Consider the following 18,237-nt stretch of genomic DNA (forward strand, 5'->3'; position numbering starts at 1 on the left):
CACCTTCTCCGTGTGTCTTTGTAATGATGAGGAAAACTTAACTTGTTTAAAAGGCCTTAGTGGTGGGGGGAGGGGGGCGCCTGGCTGGCTCAGTTGGAAAAGCATGTGACTCTTGATCTCAGGGTTGTAAGTTCAAGCCCCATGTTGGGTGTAAAGATCACTTAGAAATAAAATCTTTTTTTTTTTTTTTTAGATTTTATTTATTTGACAGACAAAGATCACAAGTAGGCAGAGAGGCAGGCAGAGAGGAGGAAGCAGGCCCCCTGCCGAGCAGAGAGCCTGATGTGGGGCTCGATCCCAGGATCCTGGGATCATGACCCGAGCCGAAGGCAGAGGCTTTAACCCACTGAGCCACCCAGGCGCCCCAGAAATAAAATCTTTTTAGAAAATAAGTGAATAATAGGTGCCTGGGTGGCTTAGTTGGTTGGACGACAATCTTTGGCTCAGGCCATGATCCTGGAGTCAGGGGTTCTAGCCCCGCATCAGGCTCCCTGCTCGGCTTCTGCTCAGGCTCCCCCTGACCTGCTGCTTCTCATGCTTTCTCTCTCTCTCATTCTCTCTCAAATAAATAAATAAAATATTTTTTAAAATAAATGAATAAATAAAAATAAAAAGCCATAGTCGATTAAAATTCTGATAAATGCGACATGCCGATAGAAGCTGGCAGGAGCAATGCTCCATGTCATGCAGGACAGGCAGACAGCCACAGACTAACTCCTGCAGCTTTTCACACACAGCCTGGCCTGAGTTCGAGCAGAGACAGGTTCGTTATCATTGCATTTTGTTTGGGCCTTCTGTCTGTCTACCAACAGACTATTCAGATATTTTAGTCACTGAAAATATTTTAACCTTATAGAAATAGGAACCCCACAAAAACTGCTAGGCATTTTATATTGTTTTGTTTTTAAGAGGAATGAGAAGCAAGTAAAGGAAGAGTTAAGGTGGAGGGGTCTGCCTTTATGCCTAAAGACCTTTCCGTGAATTTATATACCCTTTTACGCACCACCGTAACTCCTTTGTGATTTAAAACACTGCCATACTGCAACTTTATATTCCAGTAGAGGAGCAAATTAGTAGAATTCACTACCTGCTGAAGACTGTAAACCTGTCTTTGAATAGGTCAGACATAAGGAGATGCTCCCCAAGGACTTCAGAAAATAAATGCAAAGGTTACCACAAATAAGAAAACTTCTGATGTCACAATAGTTGAATTCTATCTCGGTTCAATTTGTCTCCTATTTCTAAGCAGTGTTTACTGTGTCAGCAGGTTGAATTTAAAGTGGGCTTTCGCAGCCGTTGGTCCATTGACCGGACTTAAATCAGACTTTGATTGGTGCCGAGACCGACCTTGTCTCCTCAGGCAGTTGTGTCTCCTGTGACTGTTGCTTCTGAGTCTCCGACTGAGACTTCCTTTCTGAAGCCTTATCGAAGGTTTGGTATTAAACTGTGCCTTCCGGAGACACTGTTTTATCTTTACTTTTACCTTGTTTTTAGTCACAATTGTAAATCATTGAAGGATTGTTCTTATTCTCAGAAGTGAAGCCTTTTTAAAGGTGATTACAGAAATCATCTTTTAAAGAAACCACATTAAGTTTACGTTTGTTACAATTTGCCCAGTTTCTGTTTTCTTCCAACTTCCTGGTTGTGAAGACCACGTATCCCCATAGACAACTCACGGATGAGTCACCACGTGTTGCGGTCTCCTCTGCCCAGCTGCTGCCCATTGCCTTCTGCCGCGGAAGTTCTGTGTCTTGCCCCAAGATTCTCAGGGTGGGCGCTCCTAAACTCAGCTCCTAAAACGTCTCCGATTGAGAGGGTTTGGATTCAGCCGTAGATTACTGTGGCCCAGGCATACACAAGCATGCAATGAAGTAAAGGGGACCAAAAGGTGACCAGTGTAGAGTGACCGCCCCCCCCCGACCCTTGTTTGGAATTCTACATGTATTCTGTGACCCTGACTTTTTGAGAGTATAGGTTCATATCCAGAAAGTAAGGACTATCATTTAGAAATATAGCTTACTCTTTTCCACAGGAATTTTTAAATTATGCCTCGTGTATCTTGTTCCACAATAAACACAGAATACGTGTTTATTGAAAGACCGAGTGAAAGTTTTAAGGCATTTTGAAAGTTAGTACTCTCTAGGTTAACCCACAGCATGATCTTCTTTGTTCAGGGGCCCAAGATGTGTCGCTCGGTTTGAATATATTGGAGACCAGAAGGATGAGTTAAGCTTCTCAGAGGGAGAAATTATTATTCTTAAAGAGTATGTGAGTGAAGAATGGGCCAGAGGAGAACTTCGAGACAGAATTGGGATTTTTCCCCTTAATTTTGTAGAACTTGTGGAGGACCATCCCATCTCTGGAACAAATGTTTTCAGTGAGTATGGAGAATATGTGTTTTTATTATGTTCTATCCTAATTCAGCTAAACCAAATAATAGGATAATTCTTGAGCTGCTTAATAATTTATATTTTTTAAAGTAGAAAGAAAAATTATTTTTAAATGAGAGTAATCATTATTGGGATAGCCATTATTGTGGTAATCTCTCAAGGATCTGGCATTGGTGTTTTAGGTAATTAGCAATTGCTTCATATCAGAAATTGTAAAGAATCATAGACTATGAAACAGAAGTAGACTATCTAGTATAACTAGTGTGTATCCTCCACTTCTCAGTAAAGAAAACAAGGCCAGAGAGGATGGTACTGGTCAGAGTTAACCAGGACATGAAGAAACTGATCTAGAGTCCCAGAATTTTTATTCTCTCTCTGTGGTTTTTCTCCAACATCTATTGCATTTCCAATAGCAACATCTAAAGTTTTAACTTTTTTTTTTTTCCTTAAACATAGGCACAAAGGTACCACCCAAGACCAAAAAAGAAGATTCTGGTGCAAATTCTCAGGTAGGCTGCTTGAATAGGCAACTGTAGTGAAAACTGCTTTCAACTCTGGGAGGAATATTAAAATCATAATTACCAAGAAAAAAATGTTATAAACCATTTTTCAATTCACAGAGCAAATGTTTGAAATAAATGGTTAGAAGGTTACTATCTTTATTCTGTATAATAGAGCTCATAAAGATGGGTTAGGAAGACATGCAAACAGGGTGCCTAGGTGACCCAGTCATTAAGTGTCTGCTTTTGGCTTAGGTCAGGTCATGATCCCAGGTCCTGGGATCAAGCCCCGCATTGGGCTCCCTGCTCAGCAGGAAGCCTGCTGCTCCCTCTCCCACTCCCCCTGCTTGTGTTCCCTTTCTTGCTGTCTCTCTCTGTCAAGTAAATAAATATTTTTTTTAAAAGATGTGCAAATTTTTTTATAAAAACAAAGAGACATGATTAGAATATTCATAAAAGATATAGCATAAGTGACTGATACTAAAAAAAATTTTAAAGGGCGCTTGGGTGTCTTGGTTGAGCATCTGATTCTTGGTTTCAACTCAGGTTGTGTTCTCAGGGTCGTGGGATTGAACCCCACGTGGGGCTCCATGCTCAGCACAGAGTTTGCTGGAGGTTCTCTCCCTTTCCCTTTGTCCTTCCCCTTGCTTCCCCACCCCCCAAGGAGGAAAAAAAAAGGTTTTCTTCACAAAGATGGTCATGGTGGTATTTGTATAATAGAAAAAAATTAGAAGCAACCTAAATTATATATATAGAAAATACATATAATTTATATATGTATTTAATATTTATATAATATATATATATAAAATATAACCTCCATTATTTGGAGGATGTTCTGAGACCATGAATACTAGACTTATAAAGTAAATGTCATGGGAGAAAAACATAGGGAAATTGAATATCTAGCATAAAAAGACTAGAAGAAAATATACTTAAGTTGCTGTAAGGGGTAGTGTTTTTTCCCCAACTTCATACATTTTCTAACTTGCCAAATGTTTGGGAACATTTTATTATTTTTATAGTGGAAAAAAGAAAAAATATTAAAAATGTTATGCTATATAATGTGACTTTAGAGTGTTTAAATGGAATAGGAATGTGGGTGATTGCCATTGTTTTTATGACATATTTTAGAAGAGTGAGCCTGATGGGGTCATTGTTTATCAAAACGTCACTGGTAATTGGGCTCCGTCATTGTTTATCAAAACGTCACTGGTAATTGGGCTGTATACCTCTAAATTCTTTGATCCCCGTTCACTGATAAAGTCAAACAGGAAGGATGGTGAGTGACTACAGTTCTCCAGAAGGAAATGTTCACATTAGTTGCCTGCATTTCTTGGGGGTTAAAAGTGCCATTCTTGAAGATGGGTTACTCAAGTTCAGGAAAAAGAGGGGGTTTGTTTGCTTATATTTTTGTTTTTGTATAGTAACCCATCAGTTGTGGCAAACTTCAGCTATGCTAGGCGCTGTGTCCAGCGTGCAACCTGCATTACCTCATTCCGTCCTCACAACACCACCGAGCAGCACTAACATGAATCTGAGGCTCGGTTCTAGAACCCAGGCCTGTCTGCCTCCAAGCCTTTGCCTTCGCATTTTCCTCTTCTCCCTGCTTGAGCTCCTCGAACATGGGGTTCCCATCCTGACTTGGCAGAGACACGTTTTGACAGAGCAAAACCTTCCTCTATTGGGTGTGAGGTAAAAGCATTCTTGTTGGAGTGTTTCCTCATACTAGCCCACCATGTTTGGGTCATTACCGCGCCAGCCTTAAAGCTAACTATATACCTCGTAAAATTAAAAGTGTGAAGAATGAAGTCCCATGTGATGGAATCTGATAGCCTCTGAATCAGATCAAGATCTGGAATTAACAGAGTGCCCATTCTGAGCCTTCCTAATTTAGGTAAAGAAGAGCTTTACTGAAATTTATATGCTTCACCAGAATTTTTTCAAAGCATCATAAATACTATATGTAAACACCATATGCTGTTACCTAATGTTTTTTTTTTTTTAAGATTTTATTTATTTGACAGAGAGAGATCACAGGTAGGTAGAGAGGCTGACAGAGAGAGAGAGAGAGAGGGAAGCAGGCTCCCCGCCAAGCAGAGAGCCCGATGTGGGACTCGATCCCAGAACCCTGAGATCATTACCTGATCCGAAGGCAGCGGCTTAACCCACTGAGCCACCCATTAGGTAACAAGCGCCCCTGTTACCTAATGTTTTTAATGTAACTCATGTTACAGATGTTATTTTAAGATCACAATTAGACAGTGCCTGGATGGCTCAGTGGGTTAAGCCTTTGCCTTCGGCTCAGGTCATGATCTCAGGATCCTGGGATCAAGTCCTGCATCCGGCTCTCTGCTCAGCAGGGAACCTGCTTCCCTTCCTCTCTCTGCCTGCCTCTCTGCCTACTTGTGATTTCTCTGTGTGTGTGTGTCAAATAAATGAATAAAATTTTTTTAAAAATCTCAATTAGAAAAAAGGTTTTGCTTAAGCATTGTATGTATACCTTAAAAGCTAAAAAGCTGCAAATCTCATCATATCTGTCATTTGGAATTCTATTTTAAGAAAAAAGTTATTGGAAGCTTTTATTTCTGAAAGTTGGTAGAAAACATAAAGTCTTGGGTGATGTAAAGAAGCCTTCAGGCTTTGAAATCTTTGAGCCCTTACCTTTTCTTCTTTTTTCTTTCCCCCACTACTTTTTTAAGCTTTGTAGGAATCAACGTCAAATAAAATCTCCCATTTCTTACCAAACCTGTGGTTTGTAACAGGATACTAGTCTTTCCGGAGAATGGTGTGAAGCCCTTCACAGTTTTACAGCGGAGACCAGTGATGACTTATCCTTCCGGAGGGGAGACCGGATCCTGATCCTTGAGCGGGTGGACGCTGACTGGTACAAGGGCAGACTGCGGGACAGGGAGGGGATCTTCCCAGCAGTCTTCGTGCGGCCCTGCCCAGGTACGGCAACTGCTGAAATGACTGTTTCTCTCCAAGGGGAGCCTGAGACCTTTAGAAGTGGTAGATACTCCTTTCCCCTCTGGCCATGCTCAGTTTAACTTGCTTGCCTGTATTTGAAAGAGGTGATTCATAAATGTATGCACACTCTCTTGTTTTGGGGGGAAAATAAAGACAAAAATGCCTTCACTTAATAATGGCTAATTTTGTCTACTAAATATATGCTGTCTAGTTTTATTCCTGGTAAGAAAACATCATCTTTTTGCAAGTTAAATAAATACAGAATTAATTGAAATTATTCTGTCCCAGGAATGAGAAGGGGGGCTTCTTGAAATGTTTGATTTGTGTTTTAGTCCAGTGTCTCTCTCTATATATTTGGATTTTTGGTGTCTTCACAGCAGAGGCAAAAAGTATGTCTGCTTTGGCATTGAAGGGGAAGAAGGCCAAAGCCTTGTATGATTTCCATGGGGAGAATGAAGATGAACTTTCTTTCAAGGTAAGAATGTGTATCTTTTTGTAACTGCATTAAATGGCTCTAAATTTTGAAGTGTCTTCCAGTGAAGAGGGGAACATTTGGGTGGAGAACTGATTATTAGTCAGGAATGAACAGATCTTAGACCCTAACTTTAATGGATAGGATTAGAGAAGGTGAATAGGCACATTTAAATTATCAGCAAGGCATTTAAGTACTTAAAACCTTACTGCCCCACAATCCCCAAACAAATTCCTTATTCCTGGGCCTTGTAACATCTGAGCTCAACAATACTGGAATTTTCATTGGTAGCCCTAGTGAAGGATAATTCTCTCCATGGCCTTTGCAGCCTGCTACTATCATGTCTCCGAAATCAATGGAAGAATCAGATGGTTCCTGCCACAGCTGGCCATGGCAGCAGGCTTCGTAAAACACTGGAGTCTTGTCTACAAAGATACTGACTAGACTTTGGGGAAATTATCCCAAAAGGTTATGCTCCTATGCGAAGGCTTATTTATTTATTTATTTAAGTCATCTCTACACCCAGCGTGGCACTTGAACTCACGCCCCTGAGATCAAGAGTTGCACAGTCTGGGGCGCCTGGGGGGCTCAGTGGGTTGAGCCTCTGCCTTCGGCTCAGGTCGTGATCTCAGGGTCCTGGGATCAAGTCCCACATCGGGCTCTCTCTTCAGCGGGGAGCCTGCTCCCCCCCCCCACCCCGGCCAGCCTGTCTCTCTGCCTACTTGTGATCTCTGTCAAATAAATAAATAAAATCTTAAAAAAAAAAAAAAAAAAAAGTCGCACAATCTTCTGACTCAGTCAGCCGGTGCCCCTGCAAATGTGTTGTTTTTGTTTTTAGCAGCCTAAAATTCAATTTTACTTTCCCGAAGAAGTACCTCCTCTTTTTTGTTTGTTCTTTTTTGTTTGTTTTTTAAAGAGTAAGGAACCGAATATTTCCTCTGACCATGGTCAGAGGAAGGCACTCAGGACAGGACTTTGGGACTGTTCCAAGAGGAAAGAGGGTGGGTTTCCTTCAGTTGCCATCAGAGCAGCCTGCATCCAATGCTGGGAAGTTCTCTATCACCGGATGCTCGGCCAGAGGCAGAGTTGCCATAGAAAAAATTAAATCATCAGGGAGTGATTGGAGAAGATGAAACTTAAACCAGTAGGTACCCCACCAGCTATCAAAAACAAAACAAGGGAGATGAAGGTGATGCTGGGAAGTCGTAGAGTAAGGGGCATGCGGAGATAAGTCAGTAGAAAGTTGCTAACTTTCCTATTTTGTTATGGAGTTTTCCATTCTTCTAGGAATTTCTTTCTTTTCATATTAAAATGTCATTTCTCTAATAAAATGCTGTGAGTAAATACTATTTATTATGCAGAATTATAATTTGGTAACCTTGTATCAGTTCCCTTTTTTCCCTCCTTAATTTCTTGGTTCTCAAAATCCAAATGTTTGGAAACTGTTGCCCTCATCTTTTTCAGTCATGGGAATCAGTGGCTCAAAGTTAATTCTTTTTATTGTTACGTAAAATGTTACTGCAAGTGAACAATCTGGATTCAAACTTTTTGGATGTTATGTTGGCCTTTGTTTAAGTTATGTCAGTGTAAATAATAGAATTCACAGTATTCTCCAGAAAATAGGGTGTCTTCATTTTACAAATGACTGAATATAAACAGGGTAGTTCCTGAGTTTTTTTTTTTTTAAGCTTAAGGGATTCATTGTTAATCTTTAATATTTTATTAAATATTCACAGAATATTAGTAGAACTTTTTTTGAAAAAGAAATTTTCCTTGCCATCAGAAAACTGACATAGTATGTACATATAGACCAGAGCCAAAAAAAAATAGTTTCATTTAACTATTATGTTATAATTTAGAAACCAGAAGGAACTTATTTATAATAGAAACTTTGAACAGCCAGAATTTTTACAGATTTTGGCAGAGTAAAGTAAATTAATGACATTTGATAGTCAGCATTTTTCCCTTCCATTTTCCATAAAGAAAGGCCTTAAATCAAACCATTTTTACAGAGGGCAGTGTACTAGTGCTATAAATAAAATGCATTTAGCCTGATAAAGATATTCTTAAAAGTAGCCAGGGTCATCCTGAACCATTAAAGAATCTTAAGCCCAGATTCTAAGAAATGGTTAGAATCCATAAAGAACAAAATAGTTTCAAGAGAAAATTTCAAAAATGATGTCTTCATCTGTTGAGGAATTAAAATTCACGCATGAATAAGACACATAGTCCCTTTGACTAACTTGATGAGGGTAAATCAGATGTTCTGAGTCAGGGAGAAGCTCTTTAAAGACAGGAATGAATCTAAATTTGATTGTTAGACCATAGGAGCATGGAATGAACTAAATGGTAAAGGAGGATACCATTATGTGGAAGAATGATTGTACAGTACAAAATGCTCAGGATGTTGAGAAAAGGCAATGATAAAAGTAAAAAGTCCACTGTAAATTGTGATGGCCGTGTTCCCCAATGGTTAGCAACACTGGCCCTGAAATCACACTGGACTGGACTCCTGACCCTACCACTAACTAGACATGCAACCCTGGAGAAGCTGTTGAATCTCTCTGAGCTTCAGAGAGATTTAAAATGAAGAAGTCCATAAAAATATCTCTCTCATGGGGCACTGGAGTGGCTCAGTGGGTTAAGGCCTCTGCCCTCAGCTCAGGTTGTGATCCCAGGGTCCTGGGATGGAGCCCCACATCGGGCTCTCTGCTCCACGGGGAGCCTGCTTCCCTCTCTCTCTCTGCCTGCCTCTCTGCCTACTTGTGATCTCTGTCTGTCAAATAAATGGATAAAATCTTTAAAAAAAAAAAACCTCTCTCAAACAGCAAAATAACAGTGTCAACCTCTAGGACTGTGGTGTTGTTCAAGCGAGTTAATTCCTTTAAAGTATACAGAGTAGAACTACCTATAGTAAACACATGGGCTCTCTTACCTTTAAGTCTGCTTAAATGTCACCTTCAGGGGGGTGTTCCCTGACTGGAACTAATGAGATGTGAACCCCACTTTCTGTCCTCTTGGGCCAGCTTATTTATTTGCCTCCCTACTCTAAAATGAGGTCCTTGGGGTGCCTGGGTGGTTTAGTGGGTTAAAGCCTCTGCCTTTGGCTCAAGTCATGATCCCAGAGTCCCGGGATCGAGCCCCGCATCGGGCTCTCTGCTCAGCAGGGAGCCTGCTTCCTCCTCTCTCTCTGCCTGCCTCTCTGCCTACTTATGATCTGTGTGTCAAATAAATAAATAAAATCTTTTTTTAAATAAATAAATAAATATAATGAGGTCCTTATTCCTTCTGTGTCCGTAATACTCAGAACAGGGTCTGACACATGCTGGGTGCTCAGGAAGTAATTGTTACATGAAAAATCTATATATAACATATATGACATCCAGGACTGTTCTTAAAGAAGAATTTGAGATTAGGAGTAGTGAATTTGGGGGGCACAAAATGCAAGTGGGAAAATAAAAGTACAGTAAGGGTGACAATAGTGAAGGAACGGGCTCTGAGAAGAGGCATACAAGCAGAGGGTGTCGTGAGGACTCCATCATCTGCGTGGCCCATCATGTAACCCACTGGGCAGATCAAGATCAGCAAGTGACATCAAGAGAAGATTAACCATGCCTCTTCAAGGAGGCTGCTTTCCACACTTAATTCGCAACAGAAAATAATCATTCTTTCCAATTTATGTCTTCTGACAGGCTGGAGACATCATAACAGAGCTGGAATCTGTAGATGATGACTGGATGAGTGGAGAACTAATGGGAAAATCTGGAATATTTCCCAAAAACTACGTTCAGTTTTTACAAGTCAGCTAAAGGTGAAGAATGACTGTGTTCTTTGGCACAAGCACTCACTTGAACTATTACTTTGACTATCAGATACGTTTTTGCACTATTTTTGTAAACTGAAATATCTGTGCTCTACATGGTACACTAGAATTTTCTGAAAGCAGAATATGTCCAAGTTCTGTAGTCCGCTTTCATTCACAGTAGAAACATGCACATGGAAACCTGTGAACCACCCTGGTATCCTACCAGGAAGGACGTCTGGTGGGATCAGCAAGGCAGGTACACACTTCCCCCAGGGAAAGCGTCAGGTGGCGTGGTGGCATGGGCAGGCTTATGAGCAGAGGTTGCACTTGGACATCTTGACCTCAACACCAGGAAATTAACCATGCTTCTTCATTTTTCACTTTAGTTTAAAAAGAGGACATTTGATAATTTGATATTCTCTGTGCTGTAACTGTCAGGACATGGTTGGTAATCTAAATTTCATTTTTGACATTCAAATTAGTTCTAACCATTTAAGCCCATTATCCTTATTACCAGGGCAAATCTTTGCTTCTGGTGCGGCAGTTTATTAACTAGCTGGAGCCTTTATAAGCACTTGGTAAATCAGCCCGTGCTTATCAAATGCTTCTTTTGTTACTAAGTATTTTTCCCTTTGTCCAAGGATTTAAAGGGGGTTAGAATTTGATGTATCTTAGTCAAAAGAACCAAAACCATCCTGAAATGCCTTGCTAATACAACTAACCCTTCCACATACCGGCCACACCTTCTTTCTTCCACATATATTTCATGCTAACAGGGTTATTATAAAGCACATTTTCTGAATCTGCAATCATTCTTTTGACAATTACTGGTACCCAAAGAAAAATTCATTTTCTTTGTGTTACCCCAGTAATACATAAAAACCTGTGTCTTGTTATACTGGTACATTATGAATCACATATATCTCAGAATACAGAGCAACTATTAAGACAGAAAACACCAAACCCCCACAGCTCATTTCTTCCTTATAATCAGAATGAAAAATAACTGAAGGAGATCCAAGGCTGATACTTCTTTGGGTTTTTGTCCCCAGTTTATTCCTGCACAAATTATTAGAGTAAATTAAAAAACCACTTTCCTGCTATCCATTTGTTATGCATTCCAGACTTAAGATAAAAGTGGTTCTTTATGTGATTGAATCAATTACAGTTTATGGGCTTAAGCCAAATAGGTCGAAGACAATCTTCCAAACAGATCAATGGAATGGAATTTCATTGGAAATGTAAAACATTTCCCCAACAGCCCTCCCAGTTTTCTTCCATTTTTGAGAAGAGTTTCATATGCTTGGTCACTTTTTAGCTTTTGTCATTGTTTCCCACTATCCAAAAAGTTTGGCAGCCAGTTGTCAACAATTATTTGAACACCCTGTGGGGTTCTGTAAGGGAGGAGATATTTACTTTGTCTTTGATAGAACTTCATTTTTCAGTTACATGGTTATTGATTTTGGAGTATGGGAGCTGTTTTTCATACATTTTGGTTAGAGGACATTATAAAGAAAACTTGTCAAATCTCACGTAAGAGTAATTTCATGAGAAATGAACGGCTTAGAGTATTGTCTCAAGTAAAGTCTTGTTTGCAGTAAGGTGCACAACAGCTGGAAGTGGGGGATGTGTCTGGAATAGGACATGAGGTATATTATTTTTGCCTATAATTGTGACATCATATATCAAAGATCGTGAAAGCCTAGCTTTATTGGAGAAAAATATCCCTCTTAAATTTTGGCCTTGTGTTAGCAGAATGATAAGTGCAATAGTTGTAAATCTACTTGACACTATAATAAACTGAACTGAACTTTTCAAAGTCCTTTTCTCATACTAGACTGAATTTTTTGAGAATGGAGGTGGTACCTTTGTGTCTCCAGCCCTTTGCACCATACAGGGCTCAATAAACGGTTGGTTGGTTGGTTGGTTGGATAATTCGTAGATTGGTTGGTTGGATGGAAAGATTTCACACACAGCAGTACTATATTGGATACACCAAGATCCAATATCTTAACCTCTTGAACTTGTTGACAAAAGTTTTTATTGAAACAAAATTCAGTTTTGTATCATTTCACTCCTTCAAGGCACCTTTTTTGCTTGCCACTTATTACCCACTCAACTGACAAGAGGCCAGGATGTTGCTCAGGATGGGTTTCAATAGGTACCTCCTTATTCTCTGTATTGATTGAACCTAATTTTCATACTCAGTGAATTTCATAGGGGAGAAATAAGAATGTATTACTTTTCCTTTCCATAATTTTAGATGAAATCTGATAGTGTACATCCAAAGCCTGCTCAAACTACAATCTTCAAATCCTTTGTCGTTAGTGGGTTGAAACTAGAGAAGTCATTTAATACATTATTCTCATCCTTTTGAAATACTTAAAGTAGATTTTTTTTAAAAAAAGATGTCCTTGTTTACATAGCTGAGCGGGGTGGGGGGTAATGCAATGTATCTGTCGTTGTGCTTGTGGAAATCACAGGTTTTAAATATAGCCTGGAACATTCATAGTGGAAAAACCATCAGTGCATTTGTCAAGATTTTTGGTTAGAACTAGCATTTGAGAAAAACAAAATACTCTTCTATAGTATTTGTTATCCATCAACTCTTAAAGGTAATTTTTTGGTTTTTATTCAGTTTCTTAGGCCAGATACATATATCTAGAGAGAAAGTGATGGATATTTGGGCTAATTATAATAGGAGATATTCATTATAATCATTAATGGTTTATTCCTTTTTATGGTTAATTCCTTTTAATTAATGCCAGATGCACATGGGCCTTATGATTCATAACTCAATGCCGTTTTGAATACTTAAAAGTGAATTTTTTCAGAACTAAGAGGAAATCGTTTTCTAACCTATGCTTTTTTACTTCACTGTAAGGCTAGAGGGGAAAAAAATACAAAGCCTAAATCAGAACAACAGCACCATCTAGGGGCCTCTCTCCTAATTGCAAGCTCGTCCCGTTAAACCACAGAAGAGTCTGCACACCAGAGCTCAACCTGCAGAGGGTAAATGATTTGCCTAAGGTCATACAGGTATAGCAGAGCCTAAAGCAAAACCTAGCTAGCTCTACCGATTCCCGGATGAGTACCTTTTCCCATTTGTTGTGCTAACATGATGCATTTCTCTCTAGCAATTAAATAAGTAGATCTGTTTTTCTTGTATACATAACTTCTCAGGTATGATACATATGATTAGAATGACTTGCCTAACGTGTTGTGATAAGCCCTGGGTGTTATGGGTAACTAATGAATCATTGAACACTATATCAAAAACTAACCGAATATAATAAATAAATACCAGTTTAAAAAAAAAAAAAGAATTGGGCGCCTGGGTGGCTCAGTGGGTTAAGCTCAGGTCATGGTCTCAGGGTCTTGGGATCAAGCCCCACATTGGGCTCTCTGCTCAGCAGGGAGCCTGCTTCCCACCCCCACATCCCTACGCCTGCCTCTCTGCCTATTTGTGAGCTCTCTCTGTCAAATAAATAAATAAAATCTTTTTTTAAAAAAAGTTGCAGAGAATAAATTACAGCCTTAAATTTATTTCTCTTCAAGAAAAAAAGAAAATTCCTTCTTGGCTTCTCAATTTTATGTAGACAGTTTATATTGATGGTACCTAAAAACTCAAACATAAACTGATCCATTAATGGGGTTTCCTTTTTGGCTTAATAGGGAATTTATGAATGCTTGAAACATCAGATCATGAAAAGGTGTTTCTATGGGCTGTGCTCTTGGTAAGAGCAAAAATTCCTAAACCTAAGTTTTCATGTAGTGCAAAACACTGTTATAGTATTTTGTAGTCTAATAGATTAACTCAGGTACTGTTAAGCCAATAAATTTAAATTTCAGAGTCTGAATTTCTTAAGGAATCTTAATTGCATATAAGCCATGGATTGTTTATCTTCAAATATTGCAAATTAGGTAATAACTCACTGAAATATTTTTCAGGAGAAATAGTGATTCAAATTCCTTTAGAATTTAGAAAGGAAAATTACCTGTTGGTTGTCTGTCCTCTTTTAACAGGAATCAGCTGACAGTCTTAATACCAAAATAGCATTATTTAGTTCTTCTTTACAATTAAAATAAAAAGTACAACAACATTTATTTCTCTAGTTGTATCTAAGTTTATTTATTCCATAGAGCCCTGACCCGGGACCACTGAGGCCCACCACAGTATTCTCCTGATCCCAAGTAGCAACAGCCGAAGGGCAGATGTACTTCCAAAGAGCATCAGAGCATGTCACTAACCCTTCAATTCAGTACTCTGCCTAAGAACGCTCTCTACAGAGAAAGCTTGGTAATATTGGAGGTTCATTTCCAGACCACTGCAATGAAGTGTGTATATCGCAACAGATCAAGTCAAATGAATCTTTTGGTTTCCCAGTGTGTATAGAAATTATGTTTACACTATACCATAGTCTGTTAAATGTGCAATAGCATTAAGTTCTTAAAAAGAAACAATGTATATACCTAAATTTAAAAATACTTTGTTGCTAAAAAATGCTAACCATACCTGAGCTTTCAGCCAGTCAAGTCATAATCTTTTTGCTGGTGGAGGGTCTGGCCTCAATAATGATGGCTGCCGATTGACCAGGGTGATGACTACCGAAGGGTGGGGTAGTTGTGGCAATTTCTTAAAATAGGATAACAGTGACGTTTGCCACATTAATTGACTCTTCCTTTCATGAACAATTTCTCTGTGGCATGTGATGCTGATTGATAGCATTTTACCCACAGTAGAATAATTTTCAAAGTTTGAGTCAGTCTTCTCAAACTAAATTTACAGAATGTTCGAAATCCTTTGCTGTCATTTCAACAATATTCACAGCATCCTTAGCAGGGGTAGATTCCATCTCAAGAAACCGGTTTCTTTGCCCAGCCATGAGAAGCAGCTCCTTATCCCTTCAAGTTTGATCATGAGATTGCAGCCACCCAGCCACATCTTCAGTCTCCGCTTCTAATTCTAGTTCTCTTGCTCGTCCCACTCCATTTGCAGTTACTTCCTGCATGAAGTCTGGAACTCCTCAAAGTCATCCTTGAGGTTTGGAACGCACTTCTTCTAAACTTCCACTCGTGTCGATATTCTGACATCTTCTCATGAATCACAACTGTTCTTCGTGTCATCTAGAATGCTGAATCCTTTCAGAAGGTTTTCAGTTTACTTTGTCCAGATCCATTTACTATGGCAGCTATAGCCTTAGTAAATGTGTTTCTTAAATGAGAACACTCAAAAGTTGAAATTACTCCTTGATCCACAAGCCACAGAATGGATGTTGTGTTAGCAGGCATGGAAACATTGATGTTGTCCATCAGAGCTCTCGGGTGACTAGGTGCATTGTCAACGAGCGGTCATATTTTGAAAGGAGTCGTCTTCTCTGAGCATTAAGTCTCAACAGTGGGTTGAAAATATTCAGTAAACCATGCTGTAAACAGATGTGCTGTCATCCAGGCTTTGTTGTTCCACTGATAGAGCACAGGTACAGTAGATTTACCGTAACTCATAAGGGCTCTAGGATCTGAGGAATGGTAAATGGCTTCAGCTTGAAGTCACCAGCTGCATTTGCCCCCAACAAGGGAGTCAGCCTGTCCTTTGAAGTTTTTTTTACTTCTCCTCTCTAGCTCTGAAAGTTCTGGATGGCATCTTCTTCCAATATACAACTGTTTCATCTCTGTTGAAAATTTCTTGTTCAGTGTAGCAGCCTTCATGAATGATCTTAGCCGGAACTTCTGGAGAACTTGCTGCAGCTTCTCCATCTGCACGTGCTGCTTCTTCCTGCACTTTGATGTTATGAAGATGGATTCATTCCTTAAACCTCATGACCCAACCTCTGCTAGCTCCAGACTTTTCTGCAGCTTCCTCACCTCTCAGCCCTCACAGAATTGAAGAGACTTGGGGTCTTGCTCTGGGTTAGGGTTTGGCTTAAGGGAATGTTGTGGCTGGTTTGACCTTCTATCCAGACCACTCTAACTTCCTCCATATCAACAATAAGGCTCTTCACTTTTTAATCACTCTTCACTGGAGTAGCACCTTTAACTTCCTCGGAGAACTTTACCTTTGAATTCACAGTTTGGCTAACTTTCGTGCAAGAAGCTTGGGTTTTTGGCCCATCTCCGCTTTCGACATGCTTTCCTCATTAAACATAATCATTTCTAGCTTTTGATTTAAAGTAAGAGACACACGACTCTTCCTTTCACTTGAACACTTGGAGGCCATTGTAGAGTTATTAATTGGCCTAACTTCAACATTGTTGGGTCTCAAGGAAATGATATAATAGTAATATCAAAGATCACTGATCGGCACGCAGCCTCCAACCCTCTTATCTCCGGTGCCAGAAGGAGGCAGTCCTCTTTTCGTGCCTAGCACAGCCATGGCTTGTGGTCCTAAGAAGCATCTGAGGCGTGTAGCAGCGCCAAAGCATTGGATGCTGGATAAACTGACCAATGTGTTTGCTCCTCACCCATCTGCTTGTCCCCATAAGTTGAGAGAATGTCTCCCTTTCATCATTTTCCTAAGGAACAGACTTAAGTATACCCTAACAGGAGATGAAGTAAAGAAGATCTGTATGCGGGGTTTTATTAAGATCAATGGCAAGGTCCAAACTGATATGACCGGCCCAGCTGGCTTTATGGCTGTCATCAGCATGGACAAGCCTGGGGAGAATTTCCTTCCGATCTATGACACCAAGCGTCGCTTTGCTCTTCATCGCATTACACTTGAGGCCAAGTACAAGTTGTACAAAGTGAGAAAAATCTTTGTGGGGACAAAAGGAATCCCCCATCTGGTGACTCACGAGGTTCGTACCATCCGCTATCCTGATCCCCTCATCAAGGTGAATGACGCCATCCAGATTGATCTGGAGACCAGAAAGCTTACTGATTTCATCAAGTTTGACACTGATAATATGTGTATGGTGACTAGGGGTGCTAGCCTGGGAAGTACTGGTGTGATCACCAACAGAGAGAGACACCCCAGTTCGTTTGATGTTGTTCACATGAAAGATGCCATTGGCAACAGCTTTGCTACCCAACTACCAACATTTTTGAAGTATCAAATACTGGCAAAGGCAACAAACTATAGATTTCTCTTCCCCATGGAAAGGATATCTGCCCCACCATTGCTGAAGAGGGAGACAAGACTGGCGGCCAAACAGAGCAGCCGGTAAAATGGTCCCTAGGTGACATGATTGGAAGTCTTCATACCTAATTAAAGGTCATACAGCACAATAAAAGGAAAAAAAAATCACGGATCACCAGCATTTTAAATATAATAATAATGAAAACATTTGAAATATTGCAAGACTTACCAAAATGTGGCACAGAAACACAAAGTGAGCAAATGCTGTTGGAACAGTGGCATCAAAAGGCTTGCCCGATGTGGGGTTGCCACAGACCTCCAACTTATGAAAAAACAAGAAAACAACAACAAAATGAGCTATACCTGTACTAAGGAGACCAGTGGTGTCTTCTCTTTAACATATGAAATGTCAGAGCTGTTAAAAAATAAATATACAGATCTTAAGGAAAGAACCTAGATGTCCATCAACAGACAAATGGATAAAGAAGATGTGGTGTGAGGGGCATCTGGGTGGCTCAGTGGGCTAAAGCCTCTGCCTTCGGCTCGGGTCATGATCCTGGTGGGGTCCTGGTATCGAGCCCCGCATTGGGCTCTCTGTTCAGTGGGGAGCCTGCTTCCCCCTCTCTCTCTGCCTGCCTCTCTGCCTACTTGTGATCTCTGTCAAATAAATAAATAAAATCTTAAAACACACACACACGCGGTGGAATACTATGCAGCCATCAAAAGAAATGAAATCTTGTCATCTGCAACAATGTTGATGGAACTAGAGGGTATTATGCTGAGCGAAATAAGTCAAGCAGAGAAGGATAATTATCATATGATCTCCCTGATAAGAGGAATTTGAGAGGCAGTGGGGGCGGTGGGAGGTAGGGAAGGAAAAAATGAAACAAGATGGGATCGGGAGGGAGACAAACCATAAGACAAACCTTAACTCCCGAAACAAACTAAGGGTTGCTGGGAGGAGGGGGCTGGGAGAGGGTGGTGGGGTTATGGACATGGGGGAGGTTATGTGATAAGGTGAG

The 18,237-nt window shown here is 40.1% G+C and overlaps 1 protein-coding gene and 1 pseudogene across 7 annotated transcripts in view; both read left to right on the forward strand.

Annotated features, from left to right (window-relative positions):
* The window catches only part of SH3D19 (SH3 domain containing 19), a 170,428-nt gene extending 158,472 nt beyond the window's left edge, over positions 1-11,956 (forward strand). For 6 of the 7 annotated variants that reach the window (XM_045078327.1, XM_045078329.1, XM_045078330.1 and 3 more), the window contains 5 exons: positions 2,175-2,377; positions 2,847-2,899; positions 5,656-5,842; positions 6,238-6,335; positions 10,025-11,956. In XM_045078327.1, coding sequence (XP_044934262.1) covers positions 2,175-2,377; positions 2,847-2,899; positions 5,656-5,842; positions 6,238-6,335; positions 10,025-10,141 — 658 coding nt within the window. In that variant the 3' untranslated portion in view covers positions 10,142-11,956. The remainder of the gene's footprint in view (positions 1-2,174; positions 2,378-2,846; positions 2,900-5,655; positions 5,843-6,237; positions 6,336-10,024) is intronic. The other variant, XM_045078328.1, reaches the window with a different exon arrangement.
* A 1,708-nt stretch (positions 11,957-13,664) lies between these two features.
* LOC101692926 lies at positions 13,665-17,728 on the forward strand (annotated as a pseudogene).
* The last annotated feature ends 509 nt before the right edge of the window (positions 17,729-18,237 follow it).

The sequence above is a fragment of the Mustela putorius genome, unplaced genomic scaffold (genome assembly GCF_011764305.1).
Source record: "Mustela putorius furo isolate JIRA1106 unplaced genomic scaffold, ASM1176430v1.1 tig00000242_pilon_pilon_pilon, whole genome shotgun sequence".
Lineage (NCBI taxonomy): Eukaryota > Metazoa > Chordata > Mammalia > Carnivora > Mustelidae > Mustela > Mustela putorius.